The sequence below is a fragment of the Lathyrus oleraceus genome, chromosome 3 (genome assembly GCF_024323335.1).
Source record: "Lathyrus oleraceus cultivar Zhongwan6 chromosome 3, CAAS_Psat_ZW6_1.0, whole genome shotgun sequence".
Lineage (NCBI taxonomy): Eukaryota > Viridiplantae > Streptophyta > Magnoliopsida > Fabales > Fabaceae > Lathyrus > Lathyrus oleraceus.
This window is the reverse complement of record NC_066581.1, coordinates 225242529-225267686: the sequence shown is the minus strand read 5'-3', so window position 1 is coordinate 225267686 and position 25158 is coordinate 225242529. Positions and strand designations below refer to the sequence as shown.

The window sequence follows — 25158 nt, the reverse complement described above, 5'->3', positions numbered from 1 at the left end:
TTTTCAAAACATTCTTTGTGTGAACTTATTTTGTTCTAAACTTTGACCACTTTTGCAAAAAGATAGAAACTTTGGCCTTATGCCATTGCATTTTCAAACTCATTTTCTAAATCAAACTTGTAAATAGACTTAACTATACTTGACTTAAACTTTCAAAAAAACCAAAAAGAATTAACTCATTCAAACCATTTTTAGGCCTTTGTGCCTTTCAAACTTAATTTTTGTTAAAAGTAATGCATCCACCTTTGAAATTTGTATCACGAACTACGAGGTTTTGATCCCTCATTTTTATGTTGGCACGTAGGCACAAGACCGAAGGTCTTGTCAAACACAAAAATATAATTAATGAATTCTTTTCTCATCCCCCCATTCTATTTGTTTGTAAACATCACTTTATACCAAGTACATATGCACACAAAAAGGGCTCCCTAGGAGTTATAGGACACTTTGGGTGCTAACACCTTCCCTCTGTGTAACCAACCCCCTTACATGTAATCTCTGACATTTTATTAGTTTTGATTTGAAAACTTCTTAATTTTGGGTTTTGTTCGTACTTTTTCCCTTTTCCCTTGGAAACAATAAAAGCACGGTGGTGACTCTTGTTATTTGATCTTTAGCTTATCCATAGCTTGATGATCATGAATTTACCGCTACACACTCAGACGGTGACTCAATAACATTCTAAGGCCACATGAAGAAGGTTCCACAAGATCCAGAATCCAAATTCATCTTCTGTCCGCGCCAACTCTATATGATTGAATGAAACGATTCAAGAAAGCTTTTCCTCAATCAAAGAATCAAAGAAACGAGCGAATTACACAGAAATTTAACGATGAAATGCAACCGAGACCGAAGTCGAATTCATCTTGCTCGCTTGTGCACGAAATAGAAAAATGAAGGGAGTATGAACCTACCAGTTCGACACAGTGGCTCCAGGTATTTCTTTCAATCCTCTCTTTCTTAATGCGTGTGTCTTGTTATTCGATCCATTGTTGCCACTTCCGATTCCTAGTTTCTCCTCCCCCTTCTTCTTTCTGTTATGTGATGTTCCTCTCTGTTGGAATTCCGTTTGTAGGTTGGTTGAAGAGCATCGAAAAATGGTCTGCGAGAGTGAAATTAGAAGCTTTTCTTTGTCAAGTTTGAGATCATTTTTTTGGTTGGTTCGAAGAATGGTTTGAAGGTACCGAATTCATTGATGATGGAGCCTTTTTTGGATTGTTAGGTTAGAATTGGTTATGTGGTGATGAAGGGTGAAGAAATTGGTTAGAGATTGGTGTCTGTTAGGAGTGAGGTTTAAGTTTCTGTTATGGAAAATTCGCAGTTGAATGGTGGTTAAGGTTAGTTGGTGAAAATTGGGGTGGAGTTATGTTGATTTTTTATGTTCTCTTGGAGGTTGTTGAGGGAGAGGAATATGGTTGAAAGGTTGAGGGTGAAGTTCAGTTAGAAGGTTGTAGAGTTTGAAGCAGTTGAGGATTCAAAACGAGAGGTGAGGGAGAGGAGTTGCATGGTGGAGTTATATAGAAAGGTTGGAAGGTAATCGGAAAATCTTCTTCGCAGGGTGATTATCAGGGGCTTTTTGGAAGTAGTTGGAAATTGGTTACGTGATTAGTTAGAGATTCATTTTTCGGTTGAGAAATTTTTGTGGAAGATTAAAAGAATTCCTTTTGAGTTTACTATTGTGCATCTTTTGACAGTTGGGTTGGTGTGAAGCTTCCGGTCTTTGTCGGTTGCGAGATTGAAAGGGTTATATGGTTCTTGGAGAGTGGGAGCAGTTAGAGTATGTTGTTGAAGTTTGTTAGGGAAGGTTCGAGATTCGGTTAGAAGCTATTACAGTTTGGTTGAGGGTTGGTTGATAAGTTGGAGAATCGGTTAACTATATGGTGATTCTGCTATTGTCAATAGATGACTTAAACATCTATTCCATGCACCAGAGTCTCCAAGAGATTTTGAATGCTTTCGAAGTCGTACATCAACACTATGAAGTAATCTAAATGTTCGATATCTGAAAGCATTCAATTGAAATTTTGGATTTCATAGATGGTCTTCACTTTCCCCCCTGGCAGTAACTGGATTTGGCTATGATAGATAAGAACTCATGGAATATCTCAAGTAATTCCATGTCACTGCTAAAGTCCCTCCTTCAAACTTTTCCTGGTATTGTTTCAAAAGATCGCCTGCAACCTGTTGAAGAAGAACGGTGTTGTCTCCTTCAAATGTATGAAAAATGTCGTGATCATTCCTCAATGAACCAAATCGATTGACAGCGGCATAACCATGACCTCCATAGGCTTCCCTACAGGTTCTGAGTGACTTTGCAGTATACGATGTTACATAAGCCTCCAGACCTGCCAAGAGAGCATGTACAGTTGTAACTAATTCTTCATCGTTAGTCTTCTTTATTTCAGAGTATTTCTCCACTAGGTTTGTAGTGGCAAAATGGAATGCGTAAGTTGAAGCCGACAATGGCATAGGCTTATGCTGATGAGACTAGGAGTCAAGAATAGCTACTTTGGGTTGGTTTCAAGGTGTAAATTGCTGACAAAGTAGAAAATATCTGATGGCAATTGTGGGAGCCACTTTGCGGACACTTACGGAAGAATATGTGAGGCCTACCCTATCATTAACAAGTTCCCCAAGAGTTGCACCAAACCGTTTATTGACCGAAGAAATGGTACTTATTTACTACCCATCACGGGAGACATCTCCAAAACGGTTTAGAAGGTTGTCTCGAGGAATTCTCACTGAGCGGAATTTTAGAGCTCCATTATCAACACCGTTAAGACCAACTTTATGACTGCAATCATGTATATCAATCCCATGAAGTGTTTGATGAGTCTTCATATCCCTTATTGGAACAGTGAAAGCATGAACATCCATATCATAAATTTTTTTCACGTCATAATTAGGTAACATCAGCCTAGCAAAAGTAGTGACAAATTTACCATGCACGACAGTATTGCCAATCCACCATTTGACGGCACCATACGAATTCATCAGTGATCTAATCAAAGGTGGCAAGAGTTAGAATACCCTGGACATTTGAACCATGGTGAAGCTCAGTCATAGCAAAACAACCAGCATATTCCAAGTTATCAATACCATCATAGTACTTATCCTTGTGTTTTTGCGTTCTAAGATTGATGACAAAACCACCTCAAAGATTATATTTAACACCCATCTTGATTCCAAGCGACATATCAATACTCCCCACGGCTTCTAAAATAGAAAAATGCTTAGCATGATCATTAATCACATAATTCAAAGGTCTAATCCCAGCTTCCCTAACAAGCCCTAAAAGCTGATTCATACACAACGTTCTGTGATTATATTTTGAAATCTCAATCGGGGTTTGAAGATGAGGACCACCATTAAAGTAATTAAAAACCTTCTCTTGCACATCTTTATGCTTCCCTCTCATGTAATATGTCAGAGAATTCCCATCCACACTCAACTTCTTCCCACGATTGCAATTTTCCATGTATACACAATTCCATGTTTCTTCTTTCGCAAAACGAGGAATTGGGTTTAGGTGTAGGGATAATCTCTCGATTCGTCGTTGGATTTTGATTTTGATTTTGGAGTTTGCATTTTGTGGGTTGATGTGAAATGAAATTAGAAATAATTGAGATTATGGTTTGAAAATATGTATGAACTTGATTAAAAGATGGAAAATGACTTAAATAATGCAAAATGGTTCATGGATTATGAACATGATTTAATAGGTGAAATGACATTGGTTTAAAGTGGACATGTATCATGATTTGAAAAATAAGATGGTTGGAAAAGATGGTTGACTTTGGTCAACTGGTTGACCAAAAAGTCGACAGTTGACCAAAAGTCAACTTAGGTAAAAATGTGTAGTTTTGGACGAAATGATATGGAATGGACTTGAATAATGACTTGATAGAATGAATGAAAATGGACTTGACTGAACAACGCAGTGCCTTCAAGCCATATGGAATATGTCATGCTACTAGACTAAATCCAACCAAGTGAATGAACACTTAACCAAGCCAAAGATCGTGACCACCTTAAATGAATGCACCTTGATCCAAGCATGAAGATCATGAACAAGTAGACTTTTGATGAATTATTGAACAAACCAATGAAGCTCGATGAATGACCATATGATTCTCAAACTTGAAGGCATACCTTCCTTCCATGCCTTGTGTGATAATACTCTTGAATCCATGATTTTATGTTTTTTCATATGCAAGTGGAATGTACTGTGATATTATGAATATGTATATGCGATGAATACTTATCATGATATGAAAATGCCTAGGGTTAGTGACCTAGATGAACTTGCGAAGGGTGGAGTAAATTTTGGGGTATGACATACCTAAAAGAACATGCAATTATTATGGCTAAAATATCAAAATAAACCTTAAAGGGGCAAAATGGTCATTTCATAAAATCATGGATATTGAATTAAATCTATGAAAATTCTAATTGAAATATAATTAGTTCTTATTCTATAATTACAACTAATTATCAATATTTCTAAAAATTCTATTACTAATCCAAGCTCAAAATGTCTAAAAATCCTAATCTAATAATCCTAAGATCATAAATAAGAACAAGGAGAGAGGTGCAGAACCTGAATATGGAGTGTAGAATTCAGAAATATGGGCTTTGGGACCAACAGAATAAGCCCAAGTACAAGGAAGTGTAGTTGGGTTCAGCAAGTATGTTTCTATGCAAAACAGGGGACTGGAAAGTAAAATATTGGGCTTAATGGCTAAGCCCAACATAATTTGCAAAGGAAATGAGAGAAAAATTCAGCAACAATAATTCATCATCTCTACACACCAAATTCAATTTTTCATGTCAAAAGGGAACCACCACTGAAGCTCTAACACCACCGCACCCGGGGCGGTAGAGTTGGCTGAAATATAGAAAAAACACTATCTTCCTCCTCCTCCCAACCTCTTCCATCCTAATCTTTCATCTATTCTAACTATAAGTTAATCAATTCTGGAAATTGAGCTATTACATTCAAGAACCCTAAGCACAAAATCTGACATTAAATGGGGATGGAGGAGAATCAAACCACCAAACCTTGGAGTTTTGATTCTCTACTACAAAAGCTACATTGTGGTATCAAAAATTCAGCAAACAAGCAAGGATGAAGATTCACCGACCTGCAAGAATAGAGCTTTGTTCTTGGAATTTGGTGTTGAAGATGAAGAAGTTAAAGTGAAAACCAGAGGTATGCTACTTTGAACCTTTAATCTTCTACTTCTACTATGAAATCCTCCTCTTCAAGAATCGACTCTGAAAAAATCTAAATTGAATTGTTGTTGTTGATGTTGATTATATGAATGTAGGAATAATGTTTAATGCAAGAGGTTTATCTCAATTGATAACAAACTTAAATGTGAATCTTGTTCTAATGGTGATTTGAGGTTCGGTGTAGGGAGAGGAATTGGAGGAGATGAAGTGAGAGAGTGAAGGTTGAATTTGCAATGAGTGATGTTGAGATAATAATCAATTTATGAGCCCCCTTGTGTAATGAGAGTGATATGTTTATATAAGTTATAGGTTTGGATCAAATAGAAGTTCAGAGTTAGTTTTATGAGGCCTGGAATTGGTTAAATGAGGCTTCGAGTTAGTTGAATTGGTTTGGAGTTAGCTTGGGAAGTTTGGTGAATTGAAGTGTTAGGAGCTTGGTTCAATGCATGAATGATATGGTTGGTTGCTACATGATTATGTAAAGATTTCAATATGTATTGATGCAAACATTGGGGCTGGTTTGGAGTGAAAAGGAAAATGCATTACTGCTGAAAAATGCAGCATTTTGACTCACTGTCCCAGGTGTAATCGATTACCCAAGACATGGTAATCAATTACCATCATGCAAAATGAGTTTTTTAGCTACTGGAAGCAGTGTAATCGATTACCCAAACATCGTAATCAATTACCATCATGAAAAAATGATTTTTTTGGCTATTGGAAGCAGGGTAATCGATTACCCAAACATGGTAATCGATTACCATCATGAAAAAATGTTTTTTTTTCTTATTTTTGATGCATGGGCTCATGTGTGAGGCATAATGGCTTGGCTTTCTTTCTTGTTCAAAATGAAATCAACCAAAAACAAAAGCTTTTAATGCACTTTTGAACATGTTTGAATGAATGAATGAAATGGAATTAATGGGTCATGGAATGACTTGATCAAATGGACAATGAATTTGTATCAATGGGACTATAAATCAAAGCATGAATGAATCTTGACATTTTAATAAAACCATGAAAATAATGGATGAAGTGGGATTGAAATAAGATTCAGATCAAATGGATCATGAGACGATGAGGTTAATGAAACATGAATACAAACATGCCTTGAGTCAATCACATAACACCAAGAATTGGGGTTTACTATTTCAAAGTTCAAAACTATGTATTAATCAAGAATCTCAAGCCAGGTGAGACGTCAACTCAAGTGGAACATCAATGCCATGAACCACAAGCAGGGTTTCCACTACCTCAATGCAAACCATAGGGTTCACAAACCTCAAAGCCAAGGACTAGGGTTTTGATGAACCATAGATCAGAAAGCCAAACCAGCAAAGCACCTGAATACCAACTATCCATGATTAGGGTTTCAAACAAAGCCCAAAGCTCCACATGAAACACCTCAAACCATGGACCCACAATTAGGGTCCAGAAGTCAGGTTAATTACATATAAGGGAAAACACAAGATCCCATGCAAGCAAAGTCAAGAATTAGGGTTTCAGCCCATAAGGTGTGCAATACCACAATCTTCAAACAAAGTCCTTGTTTTTACCAACCATGAACCTTGAATCCATGATGTCGGTTAGCAAGTGTTAATCATGAATAAATTATGCACATGAATGAAATATGAATGAGTCTCAAGCCATAAGTCAGATGAGAAGCGAAAAGGGAAGGCAAATTTGGGGTATAATAGGCACCAAAGGTGAAAACCTAATTTGTTTTGCATGAATGCTTTGTAGCCTTAATAAAGTCATAGTATATATTAAATTAAGTTATAAAGCAAAGTGTATACCTTTGAGTATACAATAGTAATTTATTGTGCTAACACTTGTGATCCAAGATTGTTGCATGATGGTGTATATCAATGGTCGTGATCAAAGCAACTGTTCGTTGAGTATGGTTTCAACATTCTTTGATATATGAAGATCATATAACCTCTTGGTAAGTTTAGATGATAAATCTATAATGGATTCATCTATCATAGATAGGGGCAACTGTCATACTCCAATTTTGTCCTACCAAAATTGCATTGCATTTTATCTTTTCATCTGCATTCACATGACCATTTCATCTGGTCATCTTCTTTTTCAATAGTCAAAAGTAGTTCATTTTCACACCCAATAATTCCAATAAAGTCAGGGGTTTGTGATCCTTGATCAATACCTTCATCCTTTTTCACTTTGTCTTAATAAAATTCCTCTATATTAAGATAAAGTTAAAGTTAGAGCTTGACTTTGAACCCTTGACTTTCTTTAGATGTTATGTGCACTTCCTTCTTGCTCTTTTATTTGTTTGATGAATTGTCATACATTCATAAGCAAGTTTTAGTAGGAAGTTTATCATTCTGAGTACATCTCATCATTTTAGAAGTTTCAAAAATAAAAAGGTATCTTTTGTTTTTAGGAAACAATAAGATTTAAATGTTTTTCTTTGCATTTCTTTGAGATACCCTTTTAATAGAATATACATTTAGCCTTTCATTTAAATCACACATTCATAGTTATTCCACATCCAAAGAATATTAAAAGCATGTTGGAATTAAACTTGTTTTTCATTAAGTGTATACTTTGCATTTTACCAATTAATGCCACAAAGTACAAAAATAGAAAAAAAAAGATAATCTTTATTATTTACATGGTATATCCCAAATAAAACAAAATGTTATAATAAAGAGTTTGTCTTATTCATCTCATAATGAATATTATAAAAACAAAATAAAAAGAAAGGGGAAATAGAATTTGTTGGGTGCAACAAGTCTTCATGTGCTTTCCATCCCCTTTTCATGCTTTCATCATCATCATCTATGTACATCATCAACAACAATCAACATCTTGTAGAACAAAAGGAAATCAAACTAGTACGTACATCATCAGTACATGAGCACTACCATACATACATACACAACAACCATATTCAAAAGAAAAACAACCAGAAAATTCAAATAAAAAACTCAGCAAAGCCTGAGCATGTCACCATACATACATACATGAGATTGGGACCACCAAAATCACAAGACTCACGCTAAACAACAAGGGATATTTCATCCAAATTTCATTACAACTTAAAAAACATAAATTGAAATGAAATACAACAAAATCAATCTCAAGTGATCTCATCCATACATCAACAAATTTCACGAGGATTGCTAATTTCTCACACGGATCCACTCCCTCTTTTCTCCCTCCAAAATTCCCTAACAACCTTCAATTCCCTCTTATTCTGCACACTGGTCCCACTATAAATCACACCCTTCTACCTCACTCAATTTCAAGCAGAAAATACCTTAATCACACACCTAAAACTTTGCTAAAACTTCCTTAACCCACCTAATTACTAAAGCTTTGTGAATCGAGTTCTTAAAGCTTCACATTGAAACTTCAAGAAACTCAGAGTTCAGCAAGCCACACAAAGAGTAACAACTAACACACATTAGAAAATGAAAAGAATGAGGGGAAAGAAGAGTGGCAAAATAAGAGAGGATTGAAAAGGAAGCTTAGCGGAAGTTGTACACGTCATCGAAGAAGGAAGATCCGTCATACTAGATCCGGTTACGCGAGTTTCTTGCATTTTCCCTTGGTTTCTTCATATCATAATGCTCACCTTGCTCCCCTGAACGTTAACCCCATGCTAATTTCTTGAATTGATGAACAGTTGACATTTAATTTGATTTTTAATAATTAGGGTTCATGTTTTAATTTGCAAAATAAATGTTTCTAGTTTTGAATATGGGAATTTAGAAGGTGGTTTGGTGTTACGAAGAAAAAGTCGATCATATCGGTATGTTTTATTAGTGGAATGATGGTGAGAGAAAACAAAGTTGGAGAGAGAATATGAGACAAGGGAAAAAGATAGAATATGTTTAAGGTGATAGAGAGAGTATGTTGAGTTTTTTTCAAGGGTCATGCCCCTTCTTTTTCTGCTCTTTATTTCCATTGATTGCCAAGTGTTAATTTTGTTTCTTTTTGCCAATTTTCCAATGACCACGTGTGACTGGAGTAATGGGGATGGGGCAGATGACGTCAACATTTAGGTTTTTGGAGAGTTAACTCGGGTTTAGGCCATTTGGGTCCAACCCATTTAAAACCCTTTGCCAACACACCCTTTTAGGAATTACATCCCCAAAAGCTTAATATTAAATCAAGTCAATGAACTAAAACATGTATTAAGCATATTCTTTTTGTTTGGTCATTTATTTTTAGAAATCAGTTGGGCTTTGGGCCCCTATTTTAAATGACATTTATTGAACCCATATAAAAATGCACCATCCATCTTTTTTTAATTGATTAATTAGTTTTATTTTAATCAATTAAATTAATTAATTAAATTTTATTAACTTTATTAATGATCGAATTAATTTATTTGATCAATTAATCATGGCAATCATTTTTAATTACCTTAATTAATTAATTCAATTAAATATTAATTAACTATTATTTTTTGTTTATATTCCTGTGATTGTTTATTCGCTTTATTTTATTAATCATACATTTTATTCATATCAATTGTTAATCATGACTTAACCATGCATCTTTGATCATATTTGTAAATTAAATTGTTAAGTGACAATATGACTTAAAAATAAACTTTTCAATAACAAAACCCTTGGTCTAATGCCAAGCGGATTTTTTCTCAAACTTGTTTCATTTTGCATCGCAATGCAAATTAAAACCTCGATCAATATCGAGCGTATTTTTCTAATTCAAATTAAAACACTTAACCATTCCTAAACATTATTTTAAAGGACGGAAATGGATATGGTTTAGAGCATTCTATTCCTCTCCTCGATTGTTTGGATACGAGTTGTCTTACTTGACCATTCGAGCAATTGTCATCCATTAAAAACTTCCAATCTGATTCATTACAAATCACTTTCGTAATCAAAACTTAAGCAAACTCATTTTCGTAATAACTTGGACGAAAAAGGAAGTGGTCTAGAGCCTTTTATTCTCTTCCTCGAGTACTTGGATACGAGCTGCCTAACTCGACCGTTCGAGTATTCATCGTCCATCTAAGATACCTTAACAATATCTAAACCATTTTGGCACTTAAGGATGAAAAGGGAGATGATATAGAGCCTTCTATTCCTCTCCTCGATTTTTTGTATATGAGTTGCCTAACTCGACCATTCGAGAAATTGTCATAAAAAAAAATTCAACCAATCAAACCTATCTTTTTTCTCGCCCCCGCGCAACCAAAAACCTTTTACAAAAGAATATTGTTTAATTAGTATGTTCTAATGCAAATACAAAAAAACGCTTAAGACTCCCCTACGAGCATACAAGCTAATGTTTAACCGTTAGAGCGTAATCTAAACACTTGCTCAATAAAACAAACCAACCCATAAAACATAGTTTTCTACAAAGAACTAAGAAGCTTTGAGTTCCTCATTGTACCCTAGGATACATAGGAGCGAGACCCACAATCTCGTCAAGCACCCTAATAAAAACCTTTTTACGACCCATTTTCTTTTCCTTTTTCACTTTTGATCACTAAAAGAAAACATTTAACATAAGCTAACATTCAGTTAAAAGTTTAACTAAAAGGTTCCCATTGAGTACAACAGACGTGAGAGGTGCTAATACCTTCCCCTTGTGTAATCGACTCCTGAACCCGAATATGATTGTGACGACTATCTTCTTTCTATTTTTAGGGTTTTATCGATATTTTCCCCTTCATTATTTGAAATAAATAAAGTTCGGTGGCGACTCTGTTTGAAACATTTTCTGCGAGCGCGCGAATGCTTTGGGAAGGATCGTATTTTTCGATACGCGACATGGTGCAAACTTAATGAGAAATGGTGCAAAGAGCATGGGTACCAAGGAAAAACTCAAACCAAGGCCCGAAAGCACTAAGGAGGCTAAAAAGCAAAAAGCTAATTGATTAGGTTACCTACACGTTAATTTCAAGAAAAATCAAACTGAATCTTCACATCCAAGCAAAACACATAAGTGTGTTAATGACTGACACACAAGATCTTTAATATCACCATGATCTAATTGAATAAGGAAAAATTATAATAAATTAGATGGGCTATTTTAGAAAGAGTTGCTTTCATATTTTTTGGATTGGATCCTCAATGATGTTTTAATTTTTTTACATGATCAAACCGCCAGAAGAGGCATTATAAGTAGGTAACTTTATTCCCTTCTTTTGCATCTCATATTTTTCTTTCTTCTTTTTGTGTTCTTGTGTGAGTTTCAATTTATTCCATAAGCATCATCATTCATGGCCTCTACAAAAATCATTCAAACTGGAAACTCCTCATCAAAAAGACTATTTGTAGAAGGTACAACATCAAGAAATCAAGAAATAAGTGTGATGTCCAACCGAAATATGATAGGACCTTCTATTATGGAGGAGAAATTTCTCAACAACTTCAAACCATATGCCCATATCTGTTAAGGATTGCTAAGAGAGTTATTCACTGAGGTACTTGATTAAATGTTTCCCAATCTTGTAAGAGAATTGTACTCCAACCTAACAATTAAAGGCTCATCTTTAAATTTGATCGTAAAAGGAATAAAATCGACATCCATAGAGATCAACTTTGAATAATTTTTTAGATGTCTTTCCAAGGGGTATCCTATTGAAGGAAGCTGATTGAGATTGGTGTACATACCGAATGCATCGCACGCTCGAAGATACAACAAAGTTGCCCCTGAACTTTATTTATCCGAAAAGAGGGAAGGAAAAATATCGATAAAACCCAAAAGGAAACATAGAAACAGGTATGGGAGTCGGTTATGCAAGGGGAAGGTATTAACACCCCTCACATCTATGGTATTCCATGGGAACCATTTTAAATGTTCTTGCTTAGATGGGTGTTATAATATTGATGCCTACAGAAAAGAAAATGGGGTTAAGAAAAGAGGGTGCTCGAGGAGGATTGTCACCCTCATGCCTACGTATTCTCATGATGCAATGAGAAAGTCAGAGCCCCATAGTTCATGGGACCGGGGAGGACAAAAAAAGAAAGGAAGGTGATCGCCAAGGGATTGCATCGTCGTGCCTACGTATCCTTATAGTGCAATAAGGAAATTAGAGCTCCATAGTTCGAAAGACAAAGACTAAGAAAAAAAATATGATTGGGGGTGGTGTTTAAACCGGAAAGAAAAGGCTTACCAAAGCACGAAGACTGACATGGTAAGTAAAGAAAGCAGGAACCTGTCAAAGCACTGAGTCTCACATGACAAGGGTCTTACCAAGGCACATGGACTAATATGGTAATGAGGAAAGCAGGAACTTGTCAAAGCGTTGAGACTGACATGACAAGGGTCTTACTAAGACACATAAACTGATATGGTAATGAGGAAAATAGGAACTTTTCAAAGCATTGGGACTCATATGACAAGGGTCTTACCAAGGCGCAGAGATTGATATGGTAAGGAGGAAAATAGGAACTTATCAAAGCACTGAGACTCACATGACAAGGGTTTTACCAAGGCACGTGGACTGATGTGGTAAGGGGGAAACAGGAACTTGTCAAAGTGCTAAGACTCACATGACAAGGGTCTTACCAAGGCACATGGAATGATATGGAAATGAGGAAAACAAAAACTTGTCAAAGTACTGGTACTTACATGACAAGGGTCTTACCAAGGCACAAGGACTAATATGGTAATCAGTGGTGTTTAAACCAAGAAAGGGAATAACCATAAAGGTGTCAACCCAAGGAATAACCATAAAGGTGTCAACCCAAAAAGAAGTGATTATAATGGTGTTTAAACCAAGAAGGGTAATAACCATAAAGGTGTCAACCCAGGGAATAACCATGAAGGTGTCAACCCAAAAAGAAGAGATTACAATGGTGTTTAAACCAAGAAAGGGAATAATCATAAATGTGTAAACCCAGGGAATAACCATGAAGGTGTTAACCCAAAAATAAGTGATTACAATGGTGTTTAAACTAAGAAGGGGAATAACCATAAAGGTGTCAACCCAAAAAGAAATGATTACAATGGTGTGTAAACCAAGAAGGAGAATAACTATAAAGGTGTCAACCCAGTGAATAACCATGAAGGTGTCAACCCTAAAAGAAAGGGATAAGGGGTTAACCATAAAGGTATGTCCCTAATAAAGGTGATTATAGTGGTGTTTAAACCAAGAGAGATAAAGGAGCCACATGGGCAAGTTGCAGACTTGACAGTGAATTGACACAGAATTTCACTTAAGTCTATGAATAGAAACAAATAATCTGAGAAGCTAGGGTCTATATCCTATGCACATAGGTACTCTAGAAAAGGGTAGGGAAGATACCCTCTCATCATTTTCTATTGCTTAAGGCTCATGGCATGCGTGCCTAAATAACCGACAAGTTGTTGAAGTAGGTTCCTAAAGATGCTTGTAAAGATGAGTCAGATCAAATGGGAACTTGAACAAGCAAAATCAAAGAAGTAGGAGTGATGAATAAACAAGGATGCATGATCATACAAAACCATCCTAAGGTTTCATTGTTAGGTAGCCCAAGAGAAAGCCATGTGGGTGCAAAGTGTATTGATCTATGTCTCATTGTTAGGTAGCCCGAGAGAAAGCCATGTGTGTGTAAAAGTGTGCTAAGCCTAAGCATATGAATGCAAAAGGAAAATGAATAAACAAATGAACAAGATCATGAACCCAAAAGTTTAACAGGAGCAAAGTAAGTCAAAGTGTCCATAAGGTCCATGGGTCCAAGGTCACTCCAAGTCAAGCAAAAGGTATAAACCTAAGTCAAAGTCCATTGTCCAAAAGGTCTTCATCACTCCAAGTCAAGCATGGGTTTAAGATTATGTCCAAGTTACTTTATCATGTTTTGATTCATTAAGATTTAACAAGCAAAGTAATCAAACAAGGTAAGAAGCAACAGATGAATAAGGCACAATGAATAGAGTATGAGGTGAAATGATGATTAATGAAGCATAAAATTAAAGTGCTTTAAGTAAATGACATAAACTAAATGACTTGAATTAAATGGCAACAATGTAAAAAGCATAAAGTAATGTTAGGAGTTAATGATTAATGAAGTGTGTCGGGACAATTTAGCACTATGTTAAGTAATTGTAAGTAGGCTTATGTAGAAGCCATACCTATCTGAGGTCGGTCAATAATAATGTATGTATCAGACAAGTTAGAGAATTAACACAAAGTTAATATCCTACAACATGTCATACAATGAATAAAAGAGAAGGGGAAATGAAGATAGAAAGAAGTGAAGAGTGGAGTCAAGGTGACTACATAGGGACCATTCTACCCATAAATCAAAGGACTCAAAATATGGCGCATCAAGGGTTAACCTATCACTGATGCAAAGTATTGAAGATGATTCACAATCATCTATCAACCATTTTGGATCAGAGAGTGTTGAATCGACCTCAAGTCCATCTATCAATGATTTGAGATGTGGAAGAAATCATCAACCAAGTGGTCAACTCAAATTAAAACATCAGATGATAATAAAAAAGAAATAATAAAATGATAAAAATGAATTAATAATGCTTAATTAAAAGAAAATAAAATAGAAAATATTAAAGGAGTAATTAAACACATAATAAAAATTCAAGAAAATTGGAGAAGGTCAACAAAAGTAAGAGTGACTTAACCTAAAAAATTGGGGTGCAAAATGTTTTAAAATGAATAAAATTAAAATGTTAAAAGAAAATTAAATGAAAAATAAGAGAAAATATGAATTAAATGCAAACATAATTTTAAAAAATATGGAAAAATTATATGTGATAGAAGATATTTTTAGGAAATTATGAGAAAAAATTAGACTAAAAAATAATAAAGAAGCTATTAAAAATTAATTTTAGAAGAAAGAGGAATTAAATGAAATAAAAAGAAAAAGAAAATAATTCAAATGTGTAGCACCTCAAATTTGCACCCCTTATTCATGCATTCATTTTTAGGTCATTTTACATTTCATATTGCATTTCATCATGTCAATCAGAATTAGCTCCAAGAAGCTTGAATATCATCCAAGACACTTTGTGGGTTCTATCTGGGTGATCAGTCAACACAAGGGAATGACTTGAGTTACTTTCAACATGTTCAAATGGGGCCTATTCATCATTCAAAATGCTAATTTGGAAGGAGCAAAAGTCTGCTCCTGAGCTGTCATGCTCGCTAGGCGAGCAACGTGGTTCGCTTAGCGAATCTGAACTGTCATGCTCGCTAGGCGAGCAAATTCTTCGCTAGGCGAAGACCACGCGTTTTAAAAATATAACAGAAAAATCTTGGACTTGGACCTCTCTCATTTGAGCCCACAAAGCCACGAAAATCAGGTTATAAATTCTAGACTTCCATCTCCCAAAAGGGGCAGAAGAGAAATAGCTGGAGAAGAAGCTAACAGAATTCAGACTCCGGACACTGAAGGGAACTCATCTGCAAAGAACCAATTCTATCTCATATAAACCCTAAGATTGCTCTGCAAACCCAACCGTGCAATTCAATTTCAATCGATCTCTCCAATCAGGTTTGCCCTATTTTCACTACTTTATGCTTTCAATTTGAAGTTTCTAAATGTGTGAGGCATTATGGGTGGATGTGGAAGAATGGGTATCGTTAGGTTTCACATGTGGGTTTAGATATGCATGAATGTGTAAAACAATGCCTTGAATATTTGATCACTTAATTTCTGAAATGAGTACCATAAGGTTTGGGGTTACCGGAATCGGACTGTTATCAAGGAAGAAACCAAAACCCGCAGGCATTCGCTAGCACCTCGCTAGGTGAGCCTGTAGCGAAGCTTCGCTAAGCTTTCGCTAAGCGAAGTAGTAGCGAGCATGACAGTAGCTATTTTTATTTCTAATTGCTCTAACCCATTCTGGTGTTTTTTTTTTGTGATATGTTTCCTCTTGCATCCGTGCATTGTTCACCTGACGCTGTCGTTGTTATGTTTCTTTTGTGTGGTGCAACTCTTGATTGCATCTTATTATTCTAACCTGTTTGTTGAGTTTTTGTGAGGGCTCACATGACTCCTGAAGAGATAGCCTGCTCGGTATTCCACTTTATTTGTGGGATACCACTTGGAGATTTATTCCGATTACCTGTACTGACTTGCTTTCTTTGATGGTGCCAGCTTGAGAGATCTCTGGGTTTCTCGGTTCTTTAGTTACTGTTACTTCGGATCTTTATCCGCGTGGTAGATCTCTTGATCCCTTTTACACCTTTCCCGCATTTTACCGCTTTCTTAGCTGAAAAGACCTCGATAGGAGGCAATGTTTTTGTGTGTGTTTACTTTTGTGCTAAAATACCTCCATGAAGAGGCAATTGATGGATAAAAGGGATTAATAGTCAATCCCCTGTTATTCAGTGTGTCGTTCTTTATGCTCACACTACGTGTCGATGCTTCAGAACAAAAGCCCAAGATCTTTTGTCCGGTCGGTCAGTGGAGAGGGTTCCACCTTTCTGAATCCCCACTTTTTTGTCATGAGCTCACCCTGTCTAGGGTTAAGAGCTATGAGGTCTTATCCTCATTACCCTTTTGATCTGCTCACCCTGACGTTCAGTGTCAGTGGTTAAGAGCCCGTTTGATTACCCTTCCAAGGCTTGTTTGTCGAGGTTGATATGACCCCTCTTGACTAAAGCCCTACCCACGTATGTTTGAGCCCCGTGTTGGCACGTTTACTTTATGCACGTTTGTTTTGTATGGTGTGATCGTCTCCCCATAGGATTGCTAGGCTTCGTATAGTCTCTCGTTTGCATGTCAATTAAGGTAGCACGGTTCCTTCGTCTAGGACTTCCTTTTGCATGAGCATCCCTAAAACACAAACAAACTCATTGATTTTTCTTCTCCTAAGAACACATTAACTCCTTCTACTACAGGCGAGTAAGTCTCCAAAGGTCGAGCATCCGGTAGATTGCGTAGTAACGTCGTTCATCTAAAAAACACCAAACAAACAAAAGTAGTTATCCGAACTACGGCTTGCTCTGATTCTCATTCCAGATGAGATACGTAGGCATAAGACACGATGTCTTAGCGAGCACACTCCTCTTTAACCCATAGGTAGCTGAGCTACGAAGACTCTGATTCTCATATTCAGATGAGATACGTATGCAGTGGATGCGACATCCGTGCGAGTCATTTTCTTTTGACCCCTCTTTTAGGAATAGTACATTAAATAAACCCACACCCTTTAGACAAGAACAACAAGAGTGGATCCCGTAGAGTACTACGGATGCATAAGGGTGCTAATACCTTCCCTTCGCATAATCGACTCCCGAACCCAAGATTCGGTTGCGAGACCTTATCTTTTCCTTTCCTTTTTCCAGGTTTACTTCGAGCGTTTCCTTTCCCTCCTTTGGGATAAATAACGCACGGTGGCGACTCTTCTGTCATTTCTTTCTTTTTTCGCCGGTTGTTTCCCTTCGCATTTAGGTTGCGACAAAATGCAACGACTATGGGAGGTTGCACGAGCTGATTGACTGGGATGTTTGAAATTGGCTCCAAAGCGCACACATAACTTCATCTTCAACCTCCAGATTTCAATTTTGCAACTTCATGAACTCACATTTTTAACATGAGTTAAGCATGGATTCAGTTGCTAAACACCTCATCGTTCATGTCTCCCTGTATCAGAGCAATTGATTTGCTATGAGCAGGGAGAATTTGCTCAAGAACTCGAAAAACCCTACTTCTTCAAAGTAAGATTAAACGGTAAATGCTGAAAATAAATTTCAAGTAGGTTATGGTGTTTGATCAGTGGAACAAGGCGAAAAGTGTGGTAACTTATTTGCTTGAAATGGTAAGTCGTATCTACCTTTTCGATTAGAGCTTCAGAAGTCAACACTGGTGGATCTGAATGTAAGGTTGCATGAGGATTCGAACCAAGGCAATGTTTCAGACAACTTCAGAGGATGTCGATGAAGGATTTTGGGCAAAGAAATGAAAGCAAAAGGGATTGGATCGAAAAAGAGAGTGACTTGTTATTTGGAGTATCAAAAATTTATTTGGGGTATCGAAAAAGAGGGTGATGCTTCAGACAACTTCAGAGGATAGAGATGAAGGATTCCAAAAATTTATGTTGACTGGTCGATGTATAAGATCGAAAGAAGTTGGTGATGAAGTAGGAATGGCTCGGATGGAAGCCGAGTATTAGTCAAAACTAGAACATGGATTTGCTTAGAACATTTGATATATAATCCGGTCCAAGAAAGCATCAGCTTGCCAGACTTAGGGTCCTAAATGTCCGAGGTGTTAAGTCTCATACCCAATGGGTATTGAACCCGAACAAGCCGGGATAATGATTAGAGGGTCACCCTCTGGAAACGGTTTCTAAAGATGGAAGGTCATAAGGCCCCAATAATGAAAGGGATGAGTACATCCTAGAGTCCCCTGAAACCGAGTGGTGAGAAGGTCGAGTATTAAGAGGTAAGTAGGTCGGATCATCATACTTATACACACAAATCGGACCCAACGTCAATGCTAGGATACCATGTGAAGGGTCAAAGGAGACGGTTACAGAATGTTCCATAATGACATGAGAGTTACATATATTTATGGAAAAACGTTATTTAGCAATTATATGGGCGACATACATGACATAAGGCTACCTTTATGAGGGATATGAGGAGACAAACATTAATGGAGGATGAACGAGTCAAGCCATATAAAAAGGGGATTCCCTAGATGAAGAAAAGGGAGGGAAATCATTTGAGAAAATACATAACAGACACTTATAACCAATCATTTAGGGCTTTCCTCGAAATATAATGGGGAAGTCAACCTTTTAGTGTTTTTTTAGGAAGAACAACTATATTTTGAGTTATTTAATTTTTTTTGAGCTCTGATATGTAACACTGTGGACTTGTTACATTTTGTGTTTTCTCGGAAATGTTTCAGAATTATTTCGTTATCCTTTTGATGTTGAGATTTTTTATGTCAAATGATGTTTTTATTTCGTTATTTTAATAAATGTTTTGTTGAGTAAAATGTTTGGTGAAGTATGTGTAATGTCCTATTTGTGAAATTTAATGGAATTGTTTTATAATTAAAGAGTCGGGGTTTTAGGGTGTTACATTATTGATATCATGTATAAAACCAATGATCAAAGGTTCGTGAGCTCAACCCGTGTAATTAAAAAACCAGGCCTACAAAGTTTGTGGAGAAGAAGACTAACCACTTTAATTCACTAAGAGAAGACACACAATCTAAATCTATCATCTTGTATTATTTGGTTGGAGGTCAAACATCATTTCCTTGTATAAGGGAGTTCTTGAGTCTTTCATATTAAAAACTCTCAACTATTATTGAAAACTCTCAAGATCAATTCTTGGGTAGAAGAGTATATATTTTGTTTTTTTACTGAACCTCTATATATCGTGATGTTAATCTCTTTCTCTTAAACTCCTTTAATTTATGCAATTTATTTTCCGCTACTAAGGTTTTGAAAATGTTTTTAAAACTCTGATTTTATTCCTCAAATTTTTTCGAAACTAAGTTTTTCCAAACCACATATTCACCCCTCTCTTGTGTGTGAAGTCTCAAATCCAACATTTTAAAATGAGAAGAATCCCTCTATTTATGGGAGAAAATCTTGGCTCAAAAAGGAAAATCATGAGTCTTTGAGTGGCTTAATCGATTAAGTATTATGGTTAATTGATTAAGTGGTTCAAATTGACGACAATCCTAATTCCAAAAAGGAATCTTACAACGGTTCACGTGTCTTAATAGATTAAAAATATTTCTGATAGATTAAAAACATTTTGCATTACTCCAATTGATTGGAATAAGTCTCTAATCAATTAGGAAGTGTACAAATAATTCTTAAATGAATAAAATCACTCTTGGTCAATCTCACGTGCACCTTGATGGTTTTTTCATCGGATTTAAGGTGTTTTAGCTAAAGAGAGGTTTAAAATTATTTGTAAGTGTGTGAAAATATATTTCATTAAATTAAACTTTACAAGTTTTAAAAATCAAAGTGAATCTTATTGAGGAAAAAAAAACTAAAATAGTTTATTTATATTTATTTATTATTTTCAAACCAAAATATATATGTTGGCCTAAGCATCACCCAAAGAAAGACGTGGAGTAAGAAGAAGCTTATGTAATTTCTCAACATTCACACTTTCCCGAAATTAAATCGAATTCCCGTTGTGATGCCTTACCTAGTCCGCGAGAATCTCTTCATCAGCAACATCAACGACGCTGCTCAGATTCTCCAAAACGCCGCCGTTCAATACAACAACATCACCCACATCCTCTCCGTTCTCAGCTCCGCTTCAATCTCCTTCTTCTCCGAATGGCGTTCCACCATCTCCATCCCCGTCAAAGAGATTTCCAAACTTCACGTCTCCGACCTCCCTACCGCCGCCAAGTCCGCTCTCTCGCCGGACAAACTCCTCTACTCACTCGAGTATGCCGGTAAAGACCTCAAGCTTGTAAGGATGGCGGTTCCTCTTAAGGATACAGAGAGCGAGAATTTGTTGGATTACCTAGAAGTTTGCATCGATTTCATTGATCGGAGTAGGAAGGAAGGTTCCGTTTTGGTTCACTGTTTTGCAGGTGTTTCTAGAAGGTTTCAATCATCACTTTCACACTTCAACTTTTTTTTTCAATTTCAATTTCAATTTTGTTGTTGCTTATACTGAAATTACTGTGTATTGATAGGGTTTTACTTGTGTTTTTATATGCAGTGCTTCGGTTATTACTGCTTATTTGATGAGAAGCGAGAATCTGTCACTAGAAGGTGTGAAATGAAACCAATTGTTTGTTTAAAGTCTTCAGGGACTTCTCTTTTGGTAGTGGCTTTCTTTTTGTTTTTAGAAGATTTTTAGTTTACTTAACCATACAATCATGAAGGGATGTTATGAAAGCTATGTAGCACTGACACCTATGGAAAAAAAAGTGTGTCCGAAACCGACACCGATATTTGTGATTACGTTTAAAAGTTATTACTGGTATCGGAGTCGTGTTTATGGTGTTCGTGCTTCATAGTCTGAAAGTGCCTAATATTATTCATGATTAGTAGCTTTTCAAAACTAACTCAGGTCAAGACTTTGTTTTTAGTATAATTTTAAGTAAATTTGAAGATCTCTACATCTTGAACTTAAGTGTTTATTTTTCTGCGTTTTTATTTGCTGCAGATGCACTTGAATCGTTAAAGCAGAGCTGTGAATTTGTTTGCCCCAATGATGGTTTTCTAGAGCAGGTTTGTGTTATTAAGGTCACTCTGTATGCTGAAAATGTTGTTTAATATTTATACTACTTTAGAGTGAGGATTTTGACATTCTTTATGTATTTTTATTGCCTTAGTTGAAAATGTTTGAAGAGATGGGTTTTAAGGTTGATCAGTCTAGCCCTATATACAAGCGTTTTCGTCTAAAAGTACTAGGTATGTATGGCTTCAGCTCCGTGATTTTCTTTTTGTTGTGGGACCTCATGCTCATATATTTATTGTAACTTTGTAAGTTGATAATACAGACACTATTTATTCATTAACACTAACTATAAAAAATATAGGTGGCACTAAGTAGCACCTTGTATTATTGTGGTGGTGTATGATACACATACACCTTTTACTTTTTTTGTCATGTGTCATCACTGGATTGAAAAGAACTCGCGTTCTTCCTTCCTATGTTTTTATATGTCAACTTTGTTGCTGTTTATTCTCCTTTTTAGATAACCATGTTCTTTCATTTAGTTATTATATCAAGAAATACCGTCCATTAATAACAGATCTAAGCTGTTCGATCTCAAATCGGTGGCTGTGATCGTTTTACTATGTGATAGTGTGTTTGAAGTCTGAGCCGTTCCATCTCAAATCATGTTGGAGTTGTTTTCCCTCCCCAAATCTGTTCCAGTGTTGGCAAGTAGAGGCTACTTATTGTTATTGTTCCACAATACTCTATTTAGTACACTATGTTTAATGCTATAGCAGCACTACAGCACTGTAGCGCAATAGTGCAACATAAATAGAAAAAACAAAACTGCAATTTTCCTAATTTGTGATTGACAACACTGATTTGTACACAAAGAAGATAAAGTGTTGGTGAAAAATAGGCGGGGTTATTTATTCCTAAGAAAAAATCGCACTTTGGTATCTCCTGTGTTTTAATATACTCTCTCTGTCTCATATTATGCGTTATGCATACTTTTGAGGCTTTATTACGGAGTTTACGGGAGAGTTTTGAGGATTAGAGAATGAGTAAGGGAAAGGAGAAGGATGATTAATCTCCCCACTTTGATTAAGAGTTTTTTCCAATGGACTAAAGCCCTCCAATATGGAGAAACAAAAAAAGTGCATTAGGGAAGAGCAAGAGCTTTGAAGGATTTTGAATAAATTTTCAAATTTATTACTTCTCTTTATAACATATGTAAACAAATTAAAAGTAATCTTCCTTGACTAAAATATCTTTATTAATAGTAGCCAGCCATTGAAGTAGTTAGATAAAAAAAAACTAATTAATGTAGGTTTGGTTGAGATACAAGGCCTTGGGAAGTTTATGATAAATTTATCGCAATAGTTTTCAGCATCTCTGTGTTTATGGATCAAACTCCTTACCGTGGTGGTCGTATATCCAACTTTATAGTTAACTTGTTCCTACCATGTTCTAGTATCATGCATAATCTGCCCTAACTTGATGATTTTGTCTAGTATAGCCATTGAAAAGGACGTCAGCTTGTAATTAATGTCATCTGAGGAAAGAAATACCTCTCGTTTTTTCAGGTGAGAATCATTTCGCAGGGTCAAGGATAGACAGTTCTAAACTTGGTGCAGACCCTGGCATGCCTGTTGAAACATCTTCAGAGCCACAAGAAGCTACTAAAGTAGATAATAACCGTAGCCCTACATACCGTTGTAAGAAGTGCCGTCGGATTGTTGCATTGCAAGAACATGTTGTAGATCATATTCCTGGCGAGGGTGAGGCATCCTTTGGTTGGCACAAAAGGAGAAGTGGCAATCCTTTTAACAAGTCTAATGAATCTGAGTGTTCGTCCATATTTATTGAGCCTCTACGATGGATGAAAGATGGTAAGAAAACACTCAACTACAATATCAAAATGTGTCTATTACCAACAAGCATTGAATTTGAATTTACATTTCTCATTTGTCCAGAATGCTTGCATTATTTTGCACAAGACAATATGAGTTGTAATTTATAATATTTTGAAGTTATATTACCAATTTTTCTTGGAGCATTAATAGATGTTTTCTATTGCCTACATTGTTTAAGTATGAACTGTGCGCATAAATATGCATAAAAATGGTGATTTTGTATTTTACTGATATCTCTTGTCACTCAGTCGAGGAAGGCGCGTTGGAAGGAAAGCTGTCATGTGCTCATTGTGATGCCCGTTTGGGGTACTTCAATTGGTCAGGCATACAATGCAGCTGTGGAAGCTGGATAACCCCAGCTTTCCAACTTCACCAAAGCCGGGTAGATATAAGCTCTGTGTAACTTTTGTTGCGCCATTTTATATGCATACACTCATTCCTCATCAAGGGATGCCACTATTTTTCTATTGTTCCTCGACTTGCATTCTGCTCAAGTTTTTCAATCTACTGCAAATGAAGTTACAGAATGAAGGATCAAAGTCTTGTTCATCAGAACTGCTCAAGATTTAAGGCTAAACAGATGCAGTTATGGTATAGAGAGGATTGTAATCTTGCACCTTTTTTGCTTCTTCGAAATGACTTTTATGATCTATAATTGGAGATTAGGGATTATGCGTTTCTAGTACACGGTGAGGTGAGACATGAATCGGGTTTCTAATGTTAGTGTTGGTTTTCCCGATGATTTACCTGCCAGTAAAGACGGTGTTTTTATTTTTGTTTCCCTATGAAAGAACAGTGTTCTGTCCATGTAGCTGATTATTATATTTTATGCTTTCTATCTTCAAAGTTTGTCTTTAGTTGTTAGATACTGGCTACAAGATGAAATTGATATCTATCTTATTTGGTGGCTTTGAAGAGATATCATGATATGGTTCAACAATATTGAGATAGTGGAGTTTGATAAGATATTATCCTATCTATTGTTTGATACATGTAAGATGAGTTTAACACACTCTTTTAGAAAGACGACTTACAAGTATATCATTTTTTGAGTGACATAATTGGTTTAAAGTTTGACCCACCTACACCTTTACATACTAAAAAGATTAATTTATTACAAAATTTATTTAGAAAAACAATTTAATACAAATGGCCTTTAAATATCATACTAAAATAGATTTTTGTTGATATACTATATGTTAAGCACATCCTAAATATGCATACCCTTAATAAATTTTCAAATAATTTACGTCTTGATAAATGGAAACAGAGTTTTAAAATTTATATTAAGAGATTAATTAATATACACTTTAAGTGTAAAAATTATGAGATTAATTACTATACACTGTCAGTGTAAAAAATTTTACACCGTCGGTTTATCACCATCACTCATTTGTATTACTTTATAAATTTTTAAAATAAAAGTCAAACTTCTTTTAATATCCAACGTCTATAATTAACTGATGGTGTAAAACCCTTTTTAAAATAAAAGTTAAAATAGAAGTTAAACTCTTTATAACATCTAATATCTAAAAGTCATTACCATCATCCATTTTCATTATTTTATAGATAATTAAAATAAAAATTAAACTCTTTATAACATCCAACATCTCAAATTAATCAATAATATAAACTCTTTAGACGGTTAATATATTTCAATTAAATTTTTATATTTCTTATTTATACAAATTAGATTATATTAAAACTCGTATAGATCACGTTCCATTTTTTTAATAAATATAAATAATTAAGGGTAGGTAATAAAGTGACTAACTTATTAAAAACAGTTAAAGTATTAAATTTATTAAAATTATTTAATTTAAAGGACTGCATGAATGATACATTTGCCTAAATTATATTATGATCGAGACAAATTCTGTCAGTATTTTGATCATAGGTCTTAATTTTTATAAATTATAATCATTATAATTAATAATACTATTA

At 35.5% G+C, this 25158-nt stretch overlaps 1 protein-coding gene and 1 pseudogene across 1 annotated transcript; one reads left to right on the top strand and one right to left on the bottom strand.

Moving 5' to 3' along the window:
• Positions 1–1869: 1869 nt before the first annotated feature.
• Positions 1870–3580, bottom strand: LOC127130533 (acyl-coenzyme A oxidase 2, peroxisomal-like; annotated as a pseudogene).
• A 16632-nt stretch (positions 3581–20212) lies between these two features.
• LOC127126445 (uncharacterized) lies at positions 20213–24063 on the top strand. The gene is made up of 6 exons (XM_051055375.1): positions 20213–20733; positions 20852–20904; positions 21302–21366; positions 21471–21549; positions 22885–23190; positions 23463–24063. Exons 1-6 carry the CDS (start codon positions 20315–20317, stop codon positions 23615–23617), a joined length of 1077 nt encoding a protein of 358 aa, XP_050911332.1. The 5' UTR covers positions 20213–20314; the 3' UTR covers positions 23618–24063.
• Positions 24064–25158: the final 1095 nt, after the last annotated feature.

Bases quoted from the DNA above. Each gene is read 5' to 3' on its own strand.
- LOC127126445 (XM_051055375.1), top strand. From the start codon at position 20,315: ATGCCTTACCTAGTCCGCGAGAATCTCTTCATCAGCAACATCAACGAC. The intron at 20,734-20,851 runs GTTTCAATCATC...TTTTATATGCAG, and splicing joins TTTGCAGGTGTTTCTAGAAG to TGCTTCGGTTATTACTGCTT. The intron at 21,550-22,884 runs GTATGTATGGCT...TCGTTTTTTCAG, and splicing joins TTTTCGTCTAAAAGTACTAG to GTGAGAATCATTTCGCAGGG.